At 38.6% G+C, this 27,013-nt stretch overlaps 1 protein-coding gene across 1 annotated transcript in view; it reads left to right on the forward strand.

Annotated features, from left to right (window-relative positions):
- The first annotated feature begins 2,923 nt into the window (after positions 1-2,923).
- asic1b (acid-sensing (proton-gated) ion channel 1b) overlaps positions 2,924-27,013 on the forward strand; it is a 204,103-nt gene continuing 180,013 nt past the window's right edge. Inside the window, exons 1-2 of the mRNA XM_075461539.1 lie at positions 2,924-4,123; positions 13,877-14,072. Coding sequence (XP_075317654.1) covers positions 3,765-4,123; positions 13,877-14,072 — 555 coding nt within the window. The 5' untranslated portion in view covers positions 2,924-3,764. The remainder of the gene's footprint in view (positions 4,124-13,876; positions 14,073-27,013) is intronic.

The following is a 27,013-nucleotide window of genomic DNA, read 5'->3' on the forward strand; positions in this document are numbered from 1 at the left end:
TGTGTCCTGCAAAGATACTCCTGTTGAAGCAGAAAGATAACTGCTTTAGTGACTGCACATGAGCAGCGGTTTTGTTTTTACATGGCTTATTACTTTTGGTGAAATTTGCCAGTAAATCTTAGCCTGGCTGACGCGTCCACAATCTCGATGAGATGGTGGTCTGGGAACTAGGTGTGCATTTTCTCGTATTTGAGGCGTGGTTTACGAATGCCTAGAGCCGTTTATTGGGCGCTACGAATGTCTATCAAATGACGTCAGGTATTTCCCATGCTGCTTTGCGCGCGATTCATAGCCAATTGTATCACTTATACCAGATGACGACAGAAATTCGACGAGGAAGAAGAAAAAAAATGGAAAATAAAAGTAAACTTGCGCTCTAAGCTATTTAAATTGACAACAAAGTAGGCCTATATGCTATATTCTACATGAATTTTTATGTTGTAGAGTTGTGAATTTATTTTAATAATGGAGAAATTGAGCAGCCTTGCTTTGTTGTCTACAGTAGTAGCTCAACCCTCATCTTACTTTGAAGCTCCCAGCTCCCAGAATTGACGTCGACGTAGCTTTAGCAGCAGAAAAGCTATCAGGCTTGTGTTGATGATAATAATAAACTCCTGGACTATGTACAAACTTCCAAATGCATCGTTTTGTGAGTACAGACCATATTTGTACTACTGTAGAAGTTTGGTTTCATGACATGTGATTTTAGTGTGGTAATTTTGGAGATACTGCCAGGGTCCGTCAGCGCTTGTACTAAGCTATTCGGGATAACTCAGTAACTCAGCTGATGTTCAGCCAATATCGGAAAAACTTCGGGTGGGCTACTTGGCTGGATGTCACGGTTCAAATGACCCTAGGGTGAATCTACTCCGAAACACTTTCTAAGGCTGCATTGAACGGTAACGTTGTGTCCGCTGTCATGTTGAATTAACACTCTACAAGCTTCGGTGTAGCGCATAGACGTCGTCATCGTCTTGCTGCCGCCGCCGCCGCCCCCCCCGTTCTGTGATTGGTTCCCAAACTCTGGCAAAAATAAGGGCGGTGGTTTCCAGGCTGACTTTGCAGTGAGAATGAAATCGAGCGCAAAGCAGCATGGGAATTCCCAGGCTAAGTAAATCTAGGATTTCTGTTCAGATTATGAGTCTTAAAAACTAAGGTCCACTTTCATAGCTTCACTGGACTAAACTACATACATAAGCAGGGACTGATGGCTGGAAAGTGTAAAAAGATCGAAACCAAAAAAGGCTCATTGAAAAAAAAGAAGCTTTGATTGAGAGGCCTAAGGAGTATTACCACTATTCTTCCAAAAAATGGAAATTGATAAAAGCATCCTTTCAGTGAACAACTCCACCATCACTGTGTCACAATCACATACTGTATCTGTAATAAAAGTTGCATTTGGGTAAGTGTGCAACACCTGCTATCAAAATACAACTTAGAAATTTAATATCTACTGCAATATCAAACCCATGTGGGTCACTGCCACACAGTCTACCCAGGACTCACCTGACTGGAACAGAGCATGGCTCACCTTCCCAGAACTGGTGATCAATATAAAATACAGGCCTTACAGATGCTGCCACACTGTCACAGTCAATACTGTGGTAAGTTGCAGTTATCAACGCATTATGAACAATTTTATGGGTGAGCTCACTTTGCCTCTTGGCAATATGGTTTCAATGGCGGATTTGTCACTCGCAGTCTTGCAACACATCCGTCGTACTGCCTGTGTTTGGCTCACTCTGACTCATTTGGTCAGCTTTAAAGAATTGGTCATAGCAGAAACAGATTTGTTCAGGAATTTGAATGAGTTTGTGAGTGACTACAACTAAATGAGAGCATACATTATGTAAGTGCAGAGCTCTGCATTACCAGGATTTAATAGAAATAAGTGAAATATATGGTCAATTTGCTAATTCACATGCAAAGAAAAAATGTATCTGTGAACTTTATGTGATTGTCAGATATTTTATAACACTAATAAGGAAACTTGCTAGTTTGGTGCCTACCCTATTAAGAGAAGCATAAACTCTCTCATGATAGCTTAAAAACATTGAAAACACCAAGTTTGACTAACTCACTAATCATGTCACTGTAAAATATTTTTACTTTTTTGTCCAACTTTTAATCCAAACTTAACCAAAGTTAACCAGTTAATGGAAGGTGCAAACAACAAGAGAGTGTTTCTCACAAGATGGTGCTAATGTCCCAACAAGCAACCATGACAACCTACTTTCAGAGCTTTTTTTTCTTAAAGCTTTTTACAGGGTTGTACTCATGTTATGTTTTTTTTTTTTTTTTTGTAACTTTAGGTCCACCATACTTTGGCTAATTTATCCTTAGAGGTTTAATGTCTGACTTGTGGTAGCCATTACTATCATTATTATATCCTAACAAACGATATATATTAGGCTATATAATATCGTTTATTTTCAATAGAACATTTTCTTAGTAGCTAATTTATATTCTAAGATTAACTCACTTTTCATAGTCTAATTAAAATCATATTTTATTTCTAATCTTCTCCAGCAGTAGGCAAAACTTGACGACGTTAACAGTTTTTTTTATGATTATTATTAGTCTTTTATCATGCGAGCTAGCTCTACCTGACGGCGGATAAGACAATGACCAGTTTTGAGTCACATTTTATCGAGTAGGTTCAGTACGGTAGCTCTCTCCGGGTATGGTTAGACACTGCTCGTGTACCGCCAAAGCCGGACTTCGTCAGCCAGTGTAAAACACGCCGTGCTACACTTGCGTTCTCACGTTTAGAGCGAATGAAATTGTCCGAGCAAGCCGCCACCGCAACTGACGTGCTATTTCCCTGAATTCAAAATACAAAGCGTTTCAAATAGTGATATCACCTTTACTGGTTTAGTCACACACATTATTGCTTTTTTTTTTTTCTTCCCTAAAGGAAGAATACATCAGGAATGCTAATGTATCCGGAGTAATTATCCCCGCATTGTTGTGAAGGCAGTTCGGGGGAGGGAATAGATGCGAGCCACCGAGCAGAGGCGCACCGAGGCAGCTATCAGGCAGACCCAGCACCCCTGTGATGCAGCTGTGGATCCACGCTGTGAGAAAACCCAAGAGGACTAGCCGACGACTGCGTTTTAAAACATTAACAGGCAAAAGATCAGTGACTACTTGTTATTCTGCACGTGCTGGGATTGCATATGAAGAGCTGGGAAAGCCATGCAGCCAGCGTACTCGCTGCTTTATGTGGAGAGAAAATACACCGCCGCTTTGATTTCCTAATGTGCTTGTCTTTCTCCCCAAGGTTTGTTTTCTCTCTCTTCAACCGTAATAGTCATTCTCCAAGTCCCGCTTGCAGCCCTGCTTTTGCTTAGTGTGGAACCAAATATCAACTCGGTAATCTTGCAGAAGTGTGCAGGAAGGGACAGGGCTGGCACCTTTCCATGCGCGCTCCACACTGTTGTATTATTATGAGGCTGTGACCCTAACTGAGGCAGCATAACGCCTGTTTCTTACACCCGCACTTTTCACGAGTGTTTTTCATGTAAGGGCTGAGCATCTTGAACATATATTGGGAGACATACTCTGATTCTCCAGCTATTTCACCGGTTGTCAGTGACGCAACATCTCACACAGACTGCATGAGAAACACATGCGTAGAAGGGCGTGAACTTGCAGCCACTAACCTCCTCCTCACAAGTAAAGCTTCTACTTATCCGTAAAGCCAGTTTGCGGATTTTTCAACCTTACAATATTCATTCACCTAAACTCATCCCGGGGACATAATGGATCTCAAAGCGGACACGGAGGACATGGACTACAAACCGGCTCCCATTGAAGTTTTCGCCACCAGGTCCACGCTCCATGGCATCTCGCACATGTTCACTTATGAGCGAATGTATATCAAGCGCACCCTGTGGATTTTGTTCTTCATGGCTTCAGTGGGTGTGCTGGTGATGGTCTGCGTGGACAGAGTGCAGTTTTACTTCGAGTACCCCCATGTCACCAAGCTGGATGAGGTGGCGGCTTCGATGATAGTGTTCCCCGCGGTCACCTTCTGCAACCTAAACTCCTTCCGCTTCAGCTGGGTGACTCGCAACGACCTGTACCACGCCGGGGAACTCCTTGCCTTGCTCAACGGCAGGTGTGTATACTCCAGGTTGACACGCAGCCCGCCTGTTAGTCTTCTTCAACGCCTCTTCTCTTTAACAGTTTGTTTCGGTCATGATTATGTAGGTTATAATAGTCAGCACACAAACTCCCAACGACACTGCTGTTTTGGTGATGAGGTTTTGCCCTAGGGAAACCCATCTGTGTAGATTTACTATTTGTTGATCCAGGACTTGATTGTGTAAACTACATAACCTGCACAATGACAGATAAAAGTTACAAGGTTGAAACATTTGGATGTAACCGCATGGCTGCTGTTTATTGCAGTTATATTGAAACTGAATAATACTTTTCATTTCCAATAAAATTCCCTGATCACTTAAATGACTTAAACCACATGTAAAATGATCCCTTTTAAGGTAACAGTGCAACAGTAACAGTGATGCCTCACTTGTCAGGCCCAGTACCACTTACTTTTGGTCTGAACTTGTACATAATGTTATTTTGGTGTCGAATCCTGTTGCTCCCACGAAGCTAATTAGTTTGACTTAATGTCTGAATTGTTTCAGGTGAAATCTTGGATCTCACATGGAAGTGCAAAGCAGTGTTAACAGCTGTTCCACAGACTGTTGCTATAAGGCCACAGGGAGATGTGCAAAAAAACATGGGCAAAACATGCAAAACCTTTTTAGTCGCTCAATAAATATGAACCGCTCTTCCCTCAGTCTGATGTAACTAAGGAGGCTCCCGCATGAAAGGTGGTCTTTGCAAATAGGCCAGCGAATATTGGAGTCAACGATGTTGTGAGATTGGAAATGATGTAATCTATAATCTACTCTGCGCATTGGCTCTTACACCAATCAGCCCAATATTAAAACTGCTGACAGGTAAATTAGTGACACTGCTTATCTTGTAAAAGTGCTATGTTTAGAAGCAAAAACCTGCCTAATCAAGCCCTTTCACTCACACAATGCTTTCCATTAATTTTGTGGCAACTGAACGTTAATGTTTCATGTCTGAGTGGACATGACACATTATGCCCCACTTGCTCCCACACTTGCTTTTCTGGAACATTTTGAGACAGAACGTGTGAATTTCTGCAGTCCCCTTAACCGAAAGGTACACACACCAATGGTGGGGTCATTTGAAATGTGATTACATTTTCAGAAGAATCCAACAGGTTGGAATGTTAAATGAATAATGGGGTTGTTCATATTTTTTCTTCGAACAGCTGCAGCACCTGTAGCAACTTTAGCTAAACCTTCTGCTATCTCTGATGCTTCTGCCACGTTCCTTTAAAGATCAATCGCAGCAGCACTACTTCACAGTAGCAGGCGGCCATAATGTTAAGGCTGATTGGGCACAATTTAGAGTCACCAAATAACGTGACATGAAAGTTTTTGGACGGTGGGAGGAAGCCAGAGCACCCGGAGAGAACCCCTGCATATACGGGGAGCACATGCAAACTCCAAACAGAAAGGCCCCAGCCAAGGATTTGAACCAGGAACCCTTTGCTTATCCTCTTACTTTTTTATCTGATGCAAATATCTCACTATAAGAGTAAATAGATGACTATATTTTAAAATCCCCTGCTGACAAACTGTGGATAGATGTGTGTGATTCAGAAGTGCCATCCCCTCCCTTTACACCTGTTGCTCTCTGCCGTGCTTTGATCATTTGGTGTTTTGGCAGCCATGACAAGCTAGCTGACTCATGTTGAAACTTCTGACGTTGAATATCTTCAGTTTTTCATCTTCGTGCTACCCAGCTTATTCTGATCGAATTCGCTAAAACAATACAGTTGACAATCCTGACAATCCAGGGCAGTGAAATTCCTGCACACACACAGGCAGACAAACAGGCACTTAATTAGTGCACTTATTCAAAAAATAAAAGATCTGCTACATGCTAACACATCTAAATACCATCTTGAACACATCACTCAGTTTATTTTTAGCATATTGATCCACACAGCTCTGCAGCCCAAAGGCACAGAGTACATCTGTGCATGCTCTACATGCTTGACTGACATAAATCCAATTCCCCATTTTTACTCTGAACATTGTTTGTCTATGACCCCTACACACATCCGTATTACAGGTGATAACTTTACAGAAAAGCTGCAGCATGCATGCTTTGCAGGGTATGGTATAGATTTCAATCTGCGTGCCAACATCTAACATGGATTTGTTTCTCTGTGTTTGTGCTGTCAACTGTAATGGCAAAGCATTGAAATAATAACAACACAGGCTTCCTTTTCTTTGATGTCTAAATGCGAGTTCAGTCGGATTTGCCGTAAGAAGAATGGTGTACCTAAAAAAGAAAAATAAGGACACAAATTAGAGGAAACAGAAAAATAAGAGTAGTGGCCCTTACTCCGAGTGACTTTGATGAGCTGACTTTTAGATGGAGGGAGGGGACTACAAGCAGAGGCAATTAACTTTTGTCTCGTAAGCTGTATGATGAACAAGTCTTTATCCCTGTGTAATTAGCACTGTTTGTTAAGCTACAGAGTTGTCTCACTGATTAACACTCTCATTGTTTTTTGCCCCCTCTGTTCATGTGGCCTTGAGGGGACGTTCATTTTCTTTTTTTCGCTGTTGTTGCAGTGTGTGAAATTTTCACAAGACATCGTAAGCACCGATCAGTTTACCAGGCTTTCTCTCGTCTTTTTGCTAAAAAGTAGAAAGTGTAGCAACTACCCTGATGTGAGAAATTAAATCCCCAAAAACTTCTTGATAAAACAGAAAACATAGCATATCAGAGAACAAAAGCGAAAAGAAAGCAACTTTCCAGAAAACACAAGAACAGAGCGGAAAACACCTTTTTAAAAAAAAAAAACACAACTACATACAGTAGAGAAAAGATAACACCAAAACAAAACAGACAACAAAGAAATGTTTCAGAAGAAAACAACCACAGCAGAAAACAACAGGAAGACTGAAAGCGCTTCACAAAACAGGACAGCGAAGCAGGAGAACAGTAAGCTCTCCAACGACAACAATAAAACACAAAACATTTTAAGGAAAAACACAAAAAAAAACATTAATGTTGTGTTTTCTGAACTGTTACTTTATTAATGTTGTTGTGTTTGTGTTGTGTTGTTTTCTGAAATGTGTAAATTGTTGTGCTGTCTTTGTTTCAGCTTTTTGGATTTGTTGTTATATTCCACAACGTTGCTTTTACTGTCGTTGTTTTGTTTTGTTTGTGTTTTTTTTAACCAGTCTCGTCATGTTTTCCAAGGACCGTGGAGGAAATTGCAATATTTAAATCCCATTTTTAGTGAATTATCTTTTTTTTTTTTTTAATATTAACATTTGATATTTAAGTTCCAAGCATCTTTAAATAACAGACCAGGTTGAGGTTTGGATGGAATAATGAAGAGGGAGTGTCATGTTGCTGTGGTTCTCTGTCCATCTCTGTCTCTGATAGGAGCATTAGTTTTACAAGACTGTTTTAAACACTATGAAGTTTAGAGCTGAGCCACTAGAAATTCCACTTTAACTTACTGCGTTCTAGCAGTGTCTCTACCAAAAACAAAGGGGGGGGGGGGAAATCAATCGGTTTCTGATTGTATATGTGCAGGTTTAAGTCACACTTGGCAGTGCAGAACATTACAAGTAAATTGCTCAGTTTTATTTTTATTATGTCGCAAAGGCAATTATATGATAATTAACAAAAGAAAGGTCATTTTGAAGTAGGTGCTGGTAATGTGGTGTGTGCTGGCAGGAAGTGCTTGATCAGCTCGTGAAAGTCAGAGAAGCAAGTCTTCTGCTTACACTAGTTTTCGGCTCAAACATGTGTCCTGAGCTTGCAGACATGCTTTAAATTCACATAAACTCTGGATGAAATGCCACAAAATGTAAGCTTGCTAGATCTGACTGGGTTACCCATCTCAGCAAGATCAGGGGTCCTAATCAGAATTTGAGTTGTGTGAAAAGTTGCTTTACGGAGGACGTGTAAAGGTCAGATCATCATGGGGAAAATGCGTACAAGAAAAGACAATTCTGCTGATTTTTAAGACGTGGGTACATTTGCATTCATTGTTTATTCTGATTGCGTACCAGTGAAAAGATTACCATAGGAGAGACATTAGAGGCAAATATTGGTGTGACATCAAACGCAATAAAGCATGGAAGTTGGTTGTGCGTTTTTACTGTATTTTGTGTAATTGCTCATTAATGTCAGAGACTTGTTTTGATTTGCTTCACCTCATGGTGGCCCTAGTTTGCGTTTCTATGACCTTGTCCAATGTGGCATAAGAGCTGTGTCACAACCAGGTGCAACATCATTAATAAGTCATTTTTAAACTCGCCTACCAGGATTCACTGCAGTTTGTCATGTTCAAAGACAGTACATAGATAATTGAGTCATTCGCAGTAAATTAGTTTAATTAGCGCTAATTGGAGAATTACCTGAGATCACACGCTATCCAGACCAGATCTAAACCGAGGCATTGACAAGAAGAAAAGGTAAACCTTTTGGGAGGAATAGTGCACTATTTAGTGACGTTAGTCTTTCTGTCAGTTTACTCAGAAAAGCAGAGCTGTTTGTATTTACTCACTTTTTCTCATGAGGTCGCAAAGTGTTGCAAATGCTCCATCATTCCTTTTAGTCCTCACAAGAAAATTAAAGTGCTTGTGGCCCATAATCCAATTTAGTGTCCCCCACCCATACATAGTGAGTTTGCAGTGATTGCTTTGGGGAGCAGTGGCAAGGCAATATTAAAAATCTACCCATATTATTGTGATTGTATGCGCTTCAGCTAAAGCCTCCTGACATGGGGATGTGAGCAGGGCTTCTTAAGTGCTCTCCTGGCAGCTTTGTGTTGTTTCTAAGACACAAGCTAAGGATACAATTCAATTAAGTTCAGAATTTACCCCAGCAGGCTGTATCTTCTTATTAGAGTAAAGTGTGACAGTGCAACAGTCTTATCTTAATGTGAGGTTGTGTTCTGAAGTGTTTTGAGCTGTGATTTGATGTCAAAGATCCAACTTTTTCAGTGAGTAGCTGTTGGTGTGATTTCATCCGTCTCTTCCAGATTAGCGTTCTTCAAACAGTACCGATCCGTTTGGTTTAACTCTCAGTTTTGTTTAACTCATCACAATCTGCAAACTGTCTGAAAATGATAGCTTGATGATTAATATTTTCTAACTTGTCTGCGATATTCTTCTGAAGCGGTTTCACTTGAAAACTTAAATATGCTGTTTCTATCAAGCTTCTTGAACATTTTAGTCACTGTGGAGGGCAACTATTTAGAAACATTTTTCAGACATTCCACTTTCAGTCTTCTGGAGCAACTTTATTTGTTCAACCCAGCTTATATTTTAAAAAATAGTTTGTGAAATACTTTTTATTTCAGATTGAATATATGAGGAGGACTATATAACATTATCAGAGCAGTAGAAACAGCAGCCTCTGGGGCAACAAATGCTAATTAAAGAGGTTGAGTGCTGGTGATGGGAACCAGAGCACAACTGCTCTTGTGACAAAAATCCTAGAAACCAATGTATTTTGCTTTCCATTGTGTCCATCGTTGTCCTACATGACATCGTTAACCTTTTTACAACTTTCAGATACTGAGTCGCAGTCATAAACAATCATAAAGATAAATATATACGCCACTTCAATACAGTTAGTAATTTATGGTAAAACCCAGTGTTGCAAGTAATATTGAATGAAAATTCAAATGAGTGACTTCTTTTTGTGAAGTCTGCCCAGCTGTTGACTTTCTGTCAAAAATGGGCTGATTTATGAAACTTAAAAACTCACAATAACTTTGCTTAAAACCATCGCGGTCGATGCATGTTGATCATGAAATACTCCCCTGCTGATGAAGAGTTATTGGTAATCAAGCATTTTGTTTACCTATCGTCTGTGCAATGTTCACCTTGTTGGTTTTTCTCCGGCCACATGTCTAGAACGGCATGCAAAAGGAGTGAAATGCAGAGTCAGTAAAAGTGATTGTGCCAAGTTTTGGTTAGAAAGTAATTGTGTCCTTTTATGCTTCGCCATGGCTGGTCTACTTTCAAATACTTCAGTATATTTATATAGGGTTAAGCTCAGGTGTATATGTGATAGCTATATGGCACTTTTGCACCTGCACATGCTGCTTAGTTAAAGAACATGCACAAAAGCAGAGCTAAATGGAATGCAATTTTCTTTAATACACTTGTGCTTTTCCTACTATTTCAAGTCAAAATGTCCGCCATGAAAAAGGTCCATAGCTTTCCATTTATTGCGGTCCAAGCAGTGTTTTGCAATATTGATATCGCTTATGTTGATATTGAGTGATGCCAAATTTTAGTTTGAAGCAATTAAGCAACACAGAAGCTACAGTGGAACATTTTACATTCCTTGTTATTTGGTTGAGACACAAAAATACTTCAGGAGTTAACTATTAAGGCAGTGCTCACATAAGAAATGATGCAGGCATTCATTTTTTATTCATGGATCAGCTTTCATTATTCCCACCATCAAGGGACACAATCTTGTTCCTGAGCCCAGACAGAGCTTGACCTTGTGGAATTAAGAAAATAAAAAAATAAAAAAATGCATTAAGTTTTACTACCAATTAGGGTTTGAAATAGTGCCCATATCCATGAGAAATAACTCTTCTGTCAGTGTCTACAAAGTAATTTGCAGTTTTATTGTCGGAAGAGAGAGGTATGCCTTTGTCCCTGGTTTTCACCTCTCAGTTTAACTTCTCCAACTTGGAGATGGATTTCTTGATGTTTGCAAGCATGATTGAGCATTTCAGCATGATCAAACAACATAATGCATTAATACTGTGATGAATCGGCTGCTATCCTCTTACATTATGCATAGATTTGGGACTTGAATGTAAAGTGCTAAGTTAATTAAAGCAAAAAAGGCATGCAAACATGATTGTGCACTTCTCTTTCTGTGTCCTAAAATTTATTTGCACAAGTCTCTGTCAGCAGTGCTAAAGCTCTTAGCTTTTAATCATTTGGATGCTTGTACCACTAATGGACCATTTCTCAGGTGGGTTCATCAACGGGTCATTCGGTTAATTGAGGTTAATTTTGTGTGTGTGAACGAACAGGTGCTGGTGGTTGATGGTAGTTCTTGAGCTGAGGTGCATCATCAAAGGCTCCCCCAATGTTTACCCTCTGTGCTTCAATTTGCTGTGTGAAGACACTCACACATTTTTAGTCTTTGGGTTTATGTGTTCAAGGCTGACCCAACGAGACACAAAAAAGGAACGTAAATGGATATGTTTTCATATAGTTTATTATGTTTTTACTTTTAGAAAAACATTTACCAGATACCACATGTAGTATTTTGCTTTTATTGATTTTGAATTATCTCTATTTGCACAGTATGCAGGATCCCGTGTCTGAATAAACTGTTAACCACAATTATATGGTTGGCTGGTTATCATGTCTTTTGGAAAAGAAATACCCCCATCATAAAGAATGAGGGGCTTTCTCCCAGTCTGTGTAATCCATTGTGGCTGACAGGCCACAGCAAGACTGGCAATTTCTGGCAACATGTGGATAATGTTGTCAGAGCTTGTCAGCTGCAGGTGCAGAAGAGCTGGTGCAGAAATGCAGTTAGGTCTATAATTATTTGAACATTTTCCATTTTTCTTATTATTTTAGCTGATATATTCAAGTTACTGTTGGGTCTAGGAATCATACTGTCGTTGGGCTCTTTTCACGCTCAGCCATCTTTTTCAGGGACTGGACAAATAAACCAAATTTAAGAAGCAACGTTTTAGTCTGTTTAGTTGACTCAAAAAGGTTTTTCAGGCTTTCATTAACTACCTGAAGTTTTTAACCAACTGACATCACTGGACAATAACTTCCATCATTTGTGATGATTTACCTGCTCTTTGCGGCAGCTGTCTTCAGTAGATGTCGGGTAGGTGTTTGTTTTTGTTTTTTTTCTATCTTTTCTTTTCTTTGCAGCATGTCTGTATGAGTTAGGGTTTGATGACTGGCTCAGCCATTGCGGAATATTTCCCCTTTCAAAAAACTAGGTGTTGCTTTTCTAGAATAATTTGGGTCATTGTCCTTTTTGTGCTGTGAATCTGTGTCTTATCATCCTTTGTGTCTGAGGTTGTGTCTGAGCAGACAATATATGACGATACACTTAAGAATTCATCTTCTATATTCTATAACGTCGTCAATAAATAGTAGTGAGCCAGTGCCATTTGAGGCCATGAATGCATATGCCATCGCTGCCTACATGTGCTGTGCAGATGATTTTTGTTTTAGTCCATGAGCTGTGCTGGAACTGGTCTGGCTTTTTGTCTCTTCTTCTGTCCTTCTTTTGCCAAATCAGATCTTACCCTATTTGCTATCATGAAGTCTTCTCTTTATGATAGATAATGATATGCTGACCATCTTGAGAGTATTCTTTACTCGGCTGAAGTGGTGTTATGTGGTCTTTATTATGGAAAGGATCTTTTGGCCACTGTTTCAGTGTCGCAAGGAAAACATTGATGTTTTGAAAAGCAACCAAAACAAAAATGAGATACTGGTTTGAAGCAAATTAACTAAGCTGTGTAGCTTCAACAAAGGGTGGTGGTATAAGCTATATTGCTAGTGGGTGTAATTTAGTAGAAGAGGAAGTCGTCCTTGGAGGAAAACACAACAGCAGCAATTGTAGTGGACATCCACAGGTGGCAAATTGAGAGAGAGCTCTTTTTCAGGAATTATTTTCATCTTGGGGAATATCTGCCATGAAGATATCTTGGAAGACTCCAGAGACCCCACATTGCCTCCAATGCATCAGTGGTGTCTGAATATGTGTAACTGAAAAAGAAAAAAAAGCACTATACAGCCTGTAACACTCTATAGACTAAGTACGAAGTAAAGATTGTGTGGATGTGGCTCGCAGCGTAAAAGTTGCCAATACGATGAGGAAAGTGCAGTATAAATGCAGTTCAAATAGCATTCAAAACAGGTTAAATCCACCTCAAGCTCACATAAAAAGTATTTAAGTATTAGTGGAAGTTTTATTGACTTTCTTATTGACATCTCCTTAATGTAATGTAAAAAAAAAAACAGCCACTGTTGTCATCTATGGAAGCCTCTCTTTGTTGGCATAAGCATAACAGGACTTTTTTTTCTCTCCCTCTCAAAAAGTCCCCTCTTAATGTCCTTGCAATTTTACTGATGGACATGTTTTATTTTTGCAGCACAACGATGGCCTGTGTCATTTGCATTGAAAACCATTTTGAGTGCCTGTTGTGGACTGATAGCGAAAACTTCCAAATATAAAAAATACCCCAATTGGAATTAACTGCAGGCCAATTATCTGCTTGATATGTGAATGATGAAAGATCCAAACTAATAATGTAAAAAAAATTATGATTGTGTCTCGCTTTTGTCACAACATTAACTGTGTAGAGCAAGAAACAGCCCATATGTTAATGAGTCCCTCAAGTGATGGCAGTCTTTTATTCCTACTTTCATATATATATATATTTTTTTTGTTCATGATGAGGTCATCCCTTTCAAAAAAATAAATGTCCTTGTCCTTTGCATTTAAATAATTCATAGATATATTTGCATCCGACTTTGTGTTTTTAGAAATCTATTAGACATGAGGGGGAAAAAAGTATTTTGGTAAGAATTTGGCCTCCTAATCATACAATTATAGTTCATCAAAATCAAATCACGATTGATCAAGGACATTTTTATCAAAACAAATGAGTCGTGTCTCCTTTATTAATCTTCTTTACAACAGGCACAGTATTGTTTACGAATGTGTTTGTTAGGTCCCGAGTAACTAAGCGAAGTGCCGTTCTGTCCAGGTATGAGATCCGGGACCCACACCTGGTTGAGGAAAACGTCCTGCAGATTCTGAAGGAAAAGGCGGACTTTGACAGCTATAAGCCTCGCTCTTTCAACATACGTGAATTCTACGACCGAACGGGACACGACATCAAGGACATGCTTCTTTCCTGCTCCTACAGAGGCACGGAATGTAGTGCTGAAGACTTCAAAGTGGTGAGTCCCACATGTCAACTGTTCCATTCTTTGTAGGGCCAGCTGAGGCTTTGCCAAGGCAAGAGTCATCTGAACGTGTTTGTATTACACGCGACGCGATGTTTGCATTTAAGAAATGACATAGAAAGACATACACAGTCTAGAATTTTTTATTTTCCACAGTTTAATCTGTTTGGCTCCATCAGCTCTTCCTCAGCTGTGAACAGAAAACCATTGTGTACACTGTGACTGATGCTGAACACTGGCCAAGGATAACTGAATGCCAAGATACACACCAGTCTGCTGGAGGGCTCAGCATGCTGGCCTTTGTGTGATAGTGTACTGTCTTTCAAAGCTGGTGTCATACTCTCACAAACGGTTTAAACTTGACCTTTTGCTTAGGTCAATGCCATAACACTTTTTTTTTTGCTTCTATACGTTTGATTTTATTTGCTTTAAGTCATGAACTTTTTATGTCTTCGGTGTGTTGCTATTGTTGGGCAGGGAGCATGCAGAGCTTATTAAAGCTGGTTGCCTTACGAACGCTTACTGCTGTTGGAAATAGGGATATGTCCATTGACTTTCAACCAAACTCTGAATTTAGTTCAATCGAGTTGCTGAGTCAACTGATATTTCTCTACATGTTTACGACAGTGATAAAACCCTGGAACTGACAGATCTTTTCAGCGAAAAGAGCAAAATAAAAACATATCTGATGTTTAATCTGAAAATATCGTTTTTCTGAAGCATGCTTGAGAAAAGACAGCAAAATTTATGCAATGCCGAAACAACATCTGGTGGAACATCTCATTACGCATTCATTTTATTGACATTAGGACAGTAACATGATTCAGTAGAAAAATTATTCCAGACTTTTGGAAGTCAAGGTGAGGAGGGGTTCAACACTCCTTGAAAGACAAATGGTACAAAATATTATTATTATCCAAGTTTCTTATTTGCTTACCGACATCTTTGTTTATATGACATGCTGGAATTTTGTTGCTGTACAACTTTTCAGATCATTGCATTATGTTTTTTTTCTTTGACATTTTACACAGTGCCTCAACTGAAAGCAACTAGTTCAAACCTTAAGATGAAAAATACAAATTGATCCCGAAAAAGAACATCAAAACTTTGCAGAATGATGACACTGAGCAGGATAAATGAGTTTAGGGGTGACAGCTGCAGGAAGAAAAGCCACAATGAGGCACATAAAAGAAAAAGTGTGACTACAAAATGTTGCACATTACAAACATTGGCAGCCTGCTGTGAGAGAACGAACTCTTCTGTAAGGAACAAGTGTCCAACAGATGCTCATGCAGGTGGCTTGTGATGAGAATACTGTACTAATAAGGTTCATATCGCTTGAGAATTCCTGGAAAATTGCAATTTAATTCACAAATTAACCTAGTAAATCCAGTTATCAGTCTCAGTTTTGCACCATGTGTCCATTGTTTCTTGAATGGGGCTCATTTCATACTGAGTTCCCCCTTCACCATATCATATAAAACCATATAGTATCGCTCAACCCACATGGTGTGGTTCCTCTAATGTGCTGATGTGTCCACATTTACAGTAGGTAGTTGTGTTTATGGCAGATTGTGCATGACACAGCTCTACTGTATTAGTGCAGTAGAGGACCTGGATAGAACAGCTCAGCACAGAGCACTAATGGTGTGGAAAGGTCTTCTGTGCGATATAAAAAAAAAAGAGAAGAAAAAAAACGTGGTGACTTCGTCAGCCTGCAAACCCTAGAGCATGGAAGCAGTAAAACTGTGATTAACACCGTCCGGAGCATCTGCCTGTTTACCCTCAGCTTCAGCAGTGTGCCTTGCCAGCCACAAACAAATGGTCAGCACTACATATGGCATCAGCCTGCACAGTTGCATCACATTATTTTATCAGTGCTTAGATAAAGACGGCAACACTAAGAGGAAGTGGTCTCAATGAGATTGTGACAGACAGATGACTGGTCTTGGATACTTCACAGCTCAAGTCAGGATGAATCAATTGAGTTTTCCATAATGCAGCCAGGAAAATATGTTTCTCATAAATAAGTCGGTGATACCATCGGTTAGTAGTTATTACTCCAAATACACAGTTGGATAACATGTCATAGCCATTCAGTTACTGCTCCTTAAACTACAAATTAGTGTGTTGCTCTAAATCTGACTTTTTCATTTCTATTTATTGTGTCCTTGCTGAATCTTTTTCCTTGGGAAGACATGCTAATTATGAACGGCGAAGGTTGGGCTTATGTATTTCTTAATTGATATTTAAAGATTGGTTTCTGTAACACAGCAGGAGATGATAAGAAACTTTAAAAATTACTAGTGAAAAACAAAGACCATTACTTGACTGCTAATGGCTGTGGTTTGTATTAAAGTTACGCACACACTGACGCACAGGGAAACCATGGCAAAAACTGTCACATATACTGAAGTTTTACTGCTTCCCTGGAGAACCCTTTTTCAAGCTTGAGCAGACATAACATTGCAAAGCTCACAACTGACGTTTAGGGTGCTTGCAGGGAGTGAAAGACAAAGAAAGACAGTTCATGAGAGACTGAACGAATAAGAACAAGAAAGGAGGAGATGAAGAGCGTTAGATAAACAGAGACTGAAGCCCAGGTAACAACAAAGACCATGGGATGAAACTGAACATTGTGGTTAGGTGCTGCAGAGAGGCACAAAAAAACAGCTGCCACAACAGTAGCAGCAATAGAAGTGCTATCGGTAGAAATGCGGCTTTGTGCTCATTTAACCACCCAGAGACTGCAGAGCTCCAGTGTATCTCCCCTTTCCAGCTGCCCATTTGTTTTCCCAAACACAGTGCAGTATGGCAGCTCCACAGGTCTCTCTTTTACACTGTTACATTTGCCCTAAAATGTCGACTTCTCTGCAAATGTAGAAAGGGAAAGAAAGATGTTCTAAATTATGGAAGTTGTTGTGTCATTTTGGCAAGATCTTTGGCTGTATAGATAGAACACCTTTTTATTAACCATCAGAATCATACTTGTTTTCTTAAAATCTAATGGCCGCCCTCCCTTTGCAATTCATGTTCTCCATTTCTATTCTACAAACTGTATTTCTTTTTTTGTTCTGGGCCTCATTTGTCCTGGTGTGTTTAGAAAGATGTAGAGCTGCCAGACAATTGGAAAAAACAGCAACCTTGACAGATTTAAAGATCATCTCAGCTCTGGTGATTTTTGCATCGAGTCAAAATGGAGTTTGCTTAAATTAACTGAGAAAACTAAAGAACTCAACACAGAGTTTTACTTTAAAAAAAACACTGAGAGTATAATAATACTTCAAAAATAATTTGACACAGGACTTTTAATACAGAGTTTAAACAGAGCTTTAATATTCAACACAGCATCAGATGACATTTGTTCATATTTTTCAATTTAATCTTGTTTGCTTCCTTTATGTAGTTCCTGTTTGTTCCCCCTGTTTTTTGTAATTTAGACTCTTAAGTAATTGCCATGATTTTTCTATTGAGCTACTGGCTCAATGTTAGCTCTCCACTGACCCTCAGATTCCACCTTATTGGTACAGTGGTACGTGTCACTAATCGGATGTGATCGACAAAGAAATCCTTTTAGAGACAGCTACCCATGGATCTCATTTCACAAACACCAGTCTGTAGGACATACAGGGATTATTTTCTTTCTCGGATACTATTTGATCTTCATATATGCACATTACAAGAAAAATTGGTCACTGCAACTGCTACTCCTTCCAGCCTGTATAGAATTTTCCATTAGACCAGAAGCAGGAGTGTTGTCTTTCTTCATAGTCGGAAATTCCATCTTATGTACGAGTGTGACAGGCTGTCATCGCCGAGTCATGTTGGAAACCTGCTGGCTGTTGGATCTGTGTTGGTTTAGAGCTTGGGCCAGCTTATGGTATCTGATTTCTTGGTTTAATTACTGATGTTGTCTAATTTACTTATATGAGCTGTTAAATGTAATTAATGTTGAGTCTTGGAGCCTTTTAAGACAACTGTTGTTTTATATTACTAAATAATGTTTTAATCTTTCTTCATCAACAGTTTTTCACATCCTCACAATTGTTTTACTGATTTTTACAAAAAAAAAATATATATATATATATTTCATTCATTGCTATTCCGGTCTCATCCATCAGCTCAAAGCCGATTATTCTGCTGTTCTCTTTTGGCTGGCCAATTCCCACCGTATTCCCTCTTGAGGATAAATCAATCAATTTGCTATTACTGTAGAACTCAAAGACATGAATCAATTAGGTTGTTGCTGAGTAATGGATGAATCTCTAATTAAATCTAAAAAAGGCCTCTCTTTTTGTGTTTTATCCTCATTTGGAGTCAGAAATTAATTTATGAAGTAGAAGGGATTTTGAAAGATTTCAATTCAAAATGTTTTTTGATATAAAATATGTTTATCCTGGACGAGTGAACAAAATACAAAGGACAAAAGATTGCGATGCAGTGTTTTCAGCTGCTACATTTAGAATCACCAGTTTCTATTTTCTTCTTTTGAATTCTTAAAGTGGAATGTGTGTATATTGTGATAATTCTGTATTTTGACACTATATTGTGATAATGCCTTTATTTAGTAATATTTCCTAAAGTTTCTAAATGTCAGAGGCCAAAGGATAACGGACACCACCAAAGATAACCATGAGTGGACTGAAAGAAGTCTGCTTCTACCGCTTATGTTGGACTTTCCAGCAGTGAGGGAAGGAATGATAATAGACAAAGATTTCCTGTCAAAAGGCTTTTGAGAAAACTAGGCATGTTCCCTGCATAAATACACAGCTGTGGACCTTTCATCTGACCTCTTAGCCATACTTTTAATCACAAAAAGAAGGATGTTTTTTGATAAGGTATAGCTCCTGATGTGTTAGGTGGACAAAGAGCAAAAAGATGTAAAAGGAAAACATTGATGACGGTAAAATTCAGCGCACAAAGAGACCTAAAAATCAATTTATTTCATGTGACCCTGTTACTGCTCCTACGCTGACAAAAAATATTTTTAATATTAAACTGGAGAGTCATGATATGCATTAGGGGAGAGTGACAAAGTATGAGATGGACCAAAATGTATCTTAAAGAGTTAACCGCTGTCTGGTTGAGATCTGAGACTTCCCGATTAAAACACATTAAACGTGTCTATGGTGATCTCATCATGTGGACTAAAATACACACATGGCATAGAAATTGATCTCCAAATGCACCTCATGTCACCACTTATGATTGGAACTTACCTTGCAGCTCTGTATGCAAATTAACACATAAATAATTTCTATTTGCAATGACCACATGCATTGTTTTTAAAATACAACGGGCAGCAGCATATTTGCAATGTAATTTCATGTCTACCGAAAACTGAAGATGTAAAAAAACTCAAGAATTTTAGATGACATGGAGACTATTATTGTTGTGTTGAAACTTACAATGACTGTTCAATTATTCTTTTGTTCAGTGTTGTATAGTAACGAAGTAAAAATACTTCACTACTGTACTTAAGTATATTTTGGAATACTTTGTACTTTCCTCGAGTTTAAAATTTTTTGACAACTTTCACTTTTACTTCACTATATTTCCGAACTTAATTGCATACTTTTACTCCGATACATTTTCATTGTTCGGTTTAGTTACTCGTTACAAAAAAAAAGAGAGAGAGAGAGAGAAAAAAAACGCAACAGTGTTTTGACCCCATGCATGTTATGCCTGCCCAAAGACGTGGAAATTCTATCTTACAGAAACTCCCCTTTTTAGGTTTTAAGGTAGTTTTACAAAAAAAGTCTTCCTCTTCTGATGCCAGATAAGCTGCAGTTTTCTCCTATTTTTCTCTTTAAAGTTTGTTTATAATAATGGCAATAACAGTAGCAGCCTCTTGTTTAATTTTTTTCTTAATGGTGTAATGTACGCCTCATTTTCAGCACTGACCTTACTTGAAGAAGAAAAACTTAAAGGTTCACAAAGTTTGTATTTTCTGTCTAAACCTGGTCTAAATTTTGCCTGCACTTGGTTGTGTGTAGATTTGAAGTGTATTTGACCTTCAAAGTTTACCCAAAATATAAAAAATGTCATTCAAACTGCATTTGCCTTGTTTACTTTTTACTTATACTTTTCATTACATTACTTAAGTACATCTATTTTTACAGTAATTCTCATACTTAAGTACAAGACGTTTCGGATACTTTAAGACTTTAACTCAAGTAACATTTCAGTCAGTGACTTGGACTTTTAGCAAAGTCATATTTTGGAGGGGTACCTATACTTTTACTTGAGTGTGAGATTTCAGTACTTTAAACAACACTGCTTTTGTTTCATGTCCGGCTCTTTGTGGATACTCTGGCTTCCTCCCAATGTCTAAAACATGCAAGTTAGGTTAACTGGTGATTCCAAATTGACCGTAGGAATGAGTGTGAGTATGTGTGGTTGTTTGTGTCATTTGCCACTTTGATGGACAGGGTGTACTCCATGTCTAACCCAATGGCAGCTGGGATGGGCTCAGCCCCCCTGCAACCCTGAATTGGATGAAGCGGGTATAGAAAATGGGTAGATGGATAGATTGATGTTTCATGTCTCTTTAATTTTTTAATTATGATTCCCAATACTTCTGTCTTGCTATTTTCTCTCTACCTTCGTATCACTACGGGCTGTGTAGACCGTGCAGACCGAAGTGCAGACTGAGCATTCCCCTGCTTCCGAGCAGTAAACACCGTAACAGGCGCGGCTGTCGGCAGGTGGCAGCACGTCGTGATACAAGGTAGAGAGAAAATAGTGCCAAGTGATTGTGACGTTTGACTTTTTCCTGCACAACGATTTTGTGATGCAAATGTATTACTCTTTTGAACGCATATTGTTTTGAGAAGCAAAACGCTTTATTTTTGTAGCCCCAGCCAACTAGCCAGACTACCTTCATCAACGCCAAAACGAGGCTGGAACTCGGCTAACAGGACGCAGCAGGGGGTAAGAAAATGTTCATAAATAATATTGCTAGTATGGGATGTCATACAGCTTCATGTCAAAAGAGGCGAACTGTCCCTTTAAGGGGCTGCTTGGGCTTAGCCAGGACATTCTTTCTAAAGAGATTTTAATTCCCAAGTTCGTGTAGACTTGTTTACACCTTAATTACATGTTTCTGTCTAACTGAAGTCTTAACAGCATCTTGCAACATCACTGATGCCTTAAATGCATGCTGTAGGCTCCAAGTTGCCAGGTCCACATATAATGACCAACTTTGATCTTGCATTTTCTTTTTAAGAACAGTGTCATTTGTTTTGGGCTTATTTGTATAGATCAGATTGCTCGTGTCTGCCACAAAATCTGGCAACATCGGGTTCAGCAGAGTTCAGTGCAGAACAGGAAGGCTGCAGTTAAAAAAAAGGCTTACTTCTGGGGTAAGGGGGGGGCAGAGTAGACTCATGCTCTATGTTTTGAGGGATATGGATATAATTTTTGGATGAGTGTAAACATTGCAAATGCATTGGGGAAATGTTGAAATGTGGTCATTAGTTATTAATTATACTATGCTCTGTAAAATGTAAATGGGAATATGAATTTTATTTCCATATATGAATTTATGTAATTCGATTATATATCCTATTCATATATTTGGAACTCATGTACGTATTTTAATTGATGTGTGTTTTTAGAGTCACATCAATTGTCGTAATAATGCTTGTTCACATAGCCGATGTTTTGTAACAAACCTGCAGAGGGATTAATGATGGCTGAGCTCTGTCCTTTACCTTCTGTTTCAAGTTGTTAAATGAGCTCTGCTCTGTCAAAGTGAAGGCCACTGTGGGAGTAGTCTCTGACCCCATCCACAACTTTGGATCTTGTCTTGGTTGGTCATGGCACTTTTTGTGGTAAAGAAAACCTAGTCTGTGCCTTCCTCCTGGATTTCAAACACCTTCATTTTTTATTTGTTGTTTGAGTATTATTTAAAGCACAACAGAAAGTTCATTTAGAGCCTCAAATTAGATATTTGAGTGATCGTGTCTCATGAACAGGATTTCAGTATTGCCCAAAGTAAAATTGATAATGATTTTAGTCATAACCGAGCACCCCTAAATCACAGCTGTACATAAAGCTGGCCACTTTTGATTGTACAATTAAAATACACGTCTGAGGCAGTTTTAAACTAGGCCTGGGGCAGACCAGCGAGCAAACCGCTGTGCTGAGGTCCTCTCTGCATACACAGTGTTGAAAGTTATTAGTTTGCTCCATGTTGGATTGATGGTTCAAATTCTGCAGACACTCTGAATAATTATTAAAATGGCACTGACAGGTGGCACACTGCTTTGTTAGCCTGCTAATTATCCAGTGTCATATCAGTGAGGCTGATTTAGATTTTTTTCCTCTTTCCCTAATGTTTGTAAATTAGTAATGTTTTACAGGAAACTTGTAGCAATCTGCCTCGGCAGATTACATTTGGCACATTTTGTTCTTCATTATCACATTTGAATTCATTAAAGAAAAAGTTGATTAATGGTTTTGGCATTTGAAATGGACCCTGATAATTACAGTAGATGATTGATGACTGTTGGTAAGAATACATGCTGTTCCCTGTGATTGCATGATGTAGCCGTTGTCTTAACTATATTGTTGAATTTGCCACTTGAGAGGGCAAATGACAGATGGGTCAAAAAGATGTTGCTTCATTCCACAGATGACAGGGCACAGCTGTCATCTTGCGCTCCAGTGTCTGGGGATGGGCGGTGTGAAAAAGCAGATCAAACACCACTATGTCCCGTCAGGCTCTGTTTTTTATTTTACTCACCATTGTCTTTTTTTTCTTGTTTCTTCTATTCATCCCCTTACTTAACCATATCAACTTCCTTTTGGCTTAAGTATTTATTTTTTAAGTTCACTGATGTTTAAAAGGAAAGAGGCACTAATGTATTCTTGATTGTATTCTTGTCACAAATAAGAAAAGTGCAAGCCCTGTACTTCACTTTTAATATTTTATGGTCTGATTATTGTTATTCTATCAAGCATGGTTGTAGGTATGCACAAGAATCCATGTGCTTGACTCTTAATCCTCTGTTGATGTTGAGTTGATCTTTAATTAGAACTTAAAGAGAGTTTGTACGGTAATAGTTTAGGTGGCTGGGAGGACCATTACGTTTAAAACGAGATACAGTTACAGAGAAAGGTTTAAGTGATGTTTCAGCCTCTTAACTCACTTCTCTTCCATTTATGAAATACACAAGTGCCTTCAGTCACATCGTCGGATAATTATTCTTAAAGAACATTTTCATTTCGGAGAAAACGTCTATGATGACAGAGAAAGTGGGAAATTGGAAGGTGATTGAGTGGTTACGTATGAAAGAAGGAACAAAATGTTCTTGTACTCGTAGGTCCTATTGCTCTCATACTCTTTGTGGAATACATCTCTGATTTCCTTGCTCAGGATTATTATGCTGATCTGGTTTTGATGTGTTTGCAGCACCGGCTTTCACATGTTGTAGCTGCCCCAGTTAGTCAGTGAGTCAGTCAGAGTTGTCGACGACTGAATTAATAAAAGATGCTTTAGATTTCTTTCTGAAGGGAATAGAGACTTGTCATTCAAGGCTCAGACAGCCTCCATATAACCTTGTTATATTCTGTACACCCACCAAAGTGTACTGGAGTCAGTTGCTCAGTCATTGTTTATTGCATATATTTTCGGTATTTGGATGTAAAGTTTTTGAAGAAATGGGCACTGATGTTGCCATCTTATTTGGCGGTGAGTTGGGGTGAATAACTGTTTCAGTTAGAAACCAGATTAAAGAATAATCTGAAAAATAGGACAGCGGGAGTTGCAGACATTTTTTCAGAGCAACATATAAACCTAAAATCAATTTCTCAAAATCTAAAACATCAGTTGTTTATTTTTCTCAACTAGTTTCATGCTCTTTTTGTACGCTCCCTTAATTTTGTCCAACATGTTGAAATAATAAAGTAAGAGTAGGTTTTACAGTTGATTTAGTCTCTTAAAATAAGATGTGAATTCCTTCAAAAGCAATTTATACCATAGTTATTTACAGCTCTTTGAGGGTCAGAATGTGAAGAATTTCTTTTTTTACAATTAACATTTTATTGATTCATAATGAAGTTATATTCTACATTAAAAAGATTGGTATTGTGTTTTAAACTATGCACTGAGTTTAAAGGGAACGCTCCCAGTGTCAGCAGGGCCTGGTGTTCAGATGAAGAAAGACTTCCATCATTGGAATAGATTTAAACTCTGTTTTCCTTGCCCTCGTGGGTTTTTAAGATTTTTTACTGCATTCAGGAACAGTGATCCTCTTCTCATCCTCATTAATATGCTGTCTGAATATGATTCTGTTTTTGGGTTCATTCTTTTTATTCTAAATATTGTGTAACTGATAAAAAGCTATAGATATTGGCTCATTTAACCTCATGTAACCTGGAGTCCTATCCTCTCTTTTTCTGTCTTAAACGTTTTCCTACTTTGATCACAACAGCTGTCAGTCTTTATCTTTTCAAGTCAAGTTTCTTCACCTCACACCCTTTATCGGTCTGTTAGCTGGCGATTTATTTATTTATATATTTTAAACCAACAGTGGGGGTTGGTGAGAGAATTTAAAAGCACCTGAAATCACTTACAGATTGCTGAGTGTACACTTCACATCAGCCTAGTTCCCTGTACCGTGGCAAGATACAGCCGGCATATTCATGCAGCCCATCTAATTTATGTCTCTGTTCAGTAAAAAATATGTGTGTATGTGGGTGTGTGGTTTATGTGTGTAACTTTGCCTGTATGCTTATAGACAGGACACACTCAATAAAAAAAAATCCAAATTTAATATCCAGCTTTGGGAGTCTCTGCTTTTGCTGACCGGCAACTTTGTTAGTTAAATATCCCCAGAGCGAAGTTCATACAGTTTTTAAATTTTTTTTTTTTTTATCTCTTTAGAGGCTGAGCAGTTTTTAAAAGGTTGCCAGATTGTAATTTACTAATCTGGAGCAGGTCTGCCTCTTCTGCCGTTTTACTTTTTATTGTGTGTATATTTGCGTGAAGTACATGCATGTTACATTTTCAGTGTTGTATTTGCACTCTACAGGAAAATGTATTTATGCAATGCTGTTACTGAAGCTACTGCATTTCTCTCTCAATACGGGAAAGTATTTTTGTCGTTATGCTGAGAGTGACAGTTAGAGTGATTGTGCCAGGGCTAGGTTACAAATCAGTAGACGGGTGGTGACAGCAGAGATGAACTCAGCTGAAATACTGCTACTGTACCCCTAGGCTGTCACTAAGTTTATATTCCTGCTTACTCAGTGAGCAAACAGCTTGGTAAATAAATATTAAGATTATTCTGTACTAAAGGATAAAATAAGGTGTTTTTTTTAGTTTTTAGAACCAGTTATATTTCCTAAATGACAGCAAGAACAAGATATAGCTCACTGTCTCAATGTACTCAGCCTCAATGTCTTGGTATGCCCATATTTTATTTCTAATACCCAACATATGGATACAAATGATTATCTGATCAACACACTACATCTTTGTAGTTGTAGACTTTGGGTGTGAAGTTTCTATTAAGGGGGAAACATAAACAACAACAATAGCAATATTTCTTTCCGGGCTTGCTAAACATATATATTTGAATGTCTGGAGTTGCTACCTACTGAAATAGACTGAAACAACACTACCCTATCACGTGTCTGAAATCATGTTCTGCTGTGCCATGTTTATCAGCATTTAGAAGGCCACGTAATGTGTCTGCCTTCTGATGCTGATCTGACTTCGAGATAAATGATTTTTGTTGCTGGTAGTGTCTGGAGGGTTGCAATACCTCTCTGAAAGTGACGCTGTACATCAAAGTTTTGATGATTGTGATGGGGTGTGTTTGTAGTTTGTACCTGCCCCATACATAAAAATGGTTGGTTATATACATTAGTTGAAATATTTAATTGGGCACATTGAGTGGGAGTGAAGGACTCAAAAGTATAACCAAACATGCAGAAGCCAGGTAGCTGCTGGAACCAGGAGCTTTATTTAAGATGAATAAAAAGCACTGCTGAACTGGGAAGTCCAGAGGCTGAACACTGGACAAAACAGGGAAGGCAGACTGACAAGGGGCAACCGCAGTGCTGACGAGGATCTGGCAGTGAAGAAAGGAATATAGGAAGAATATATACTGAGAAGAAAGTCAAAGGCAAGGCAAGTTTATTTGTATAGCACAATTCAACTACAGGGCGATTCAAAGTGCTTTACAGATACATTAAAACAGTAGAAATAAAAAGCATGATTTCAATTTTAAACAAAAAAGAAAGACATAAGAACAATAGATAAAATCAGTAGTTAAAATGTGATTAGGTTTTGAAACTCAAGCTTCAGATTTGGAGCTTTATTCAAATGCAGCTGAAAATAGGTGTGTCTTCAACCTGGACTTAAATACACTGAGTGTTTCAGCTGATCTGTGGCTTTCTGGGAGTTTGTTCCAGACATGTGGAGCATAGAAGCTGAACGCAGCTTCTCCATGTCTGGTTCTGACTCTGGGAACTGATAAAAGACCGGATCCAGATGACCTGAGGGGTCTGGAAGGTTCATACTGGGTCAGCAGGTCACTGATGTATTTATTCAGAGCTTTATAGACCAGCATCAGAACTTTAAAGTCTATCCTCTGATGGACAGGCAGCCAGTGTAAAGACCTCAGAGCTGGAATAATGTGGTCCACTTTTTTGGTCTTAGTGAGGACTCGATACTGGACACGCTCAAAGAAATAAATAGCACCAAGTTATATTTGGTTATGATTGAAACTGTCAGTGTATTTGAACTTGAAAAGAGATTTAAAGATTCTTTTTTGGAGGAAAACCTCATGTTAAAAAAAAAAAAAAAGAATTCTTTAATAGAGCAATTTAAGTCATATTTAGTGGTCAGTGTAAAAGGTTTGAATTCAATTTTTGTAAATGCAACATTTCCTAGATAGGTGTAAGCCTGCTGTTCTCAAAAT

The sequence above is a fragment of the Odontesthes bonariensis genome, chromosome 3, assembly GCF_027942865.1.
Source record: "Odontesthes bonariensis isolate fOdoBon6 chromosome 3, fOdoBon6.hap1, whole genome shotgun sequence".
Lineage (NCBI taxonomy): Eukaryota > Metazoa > Chordata > Actinopteri > Atheriniformes > Atherinopsidae > Odontesthes > Odontesthes bonariensis.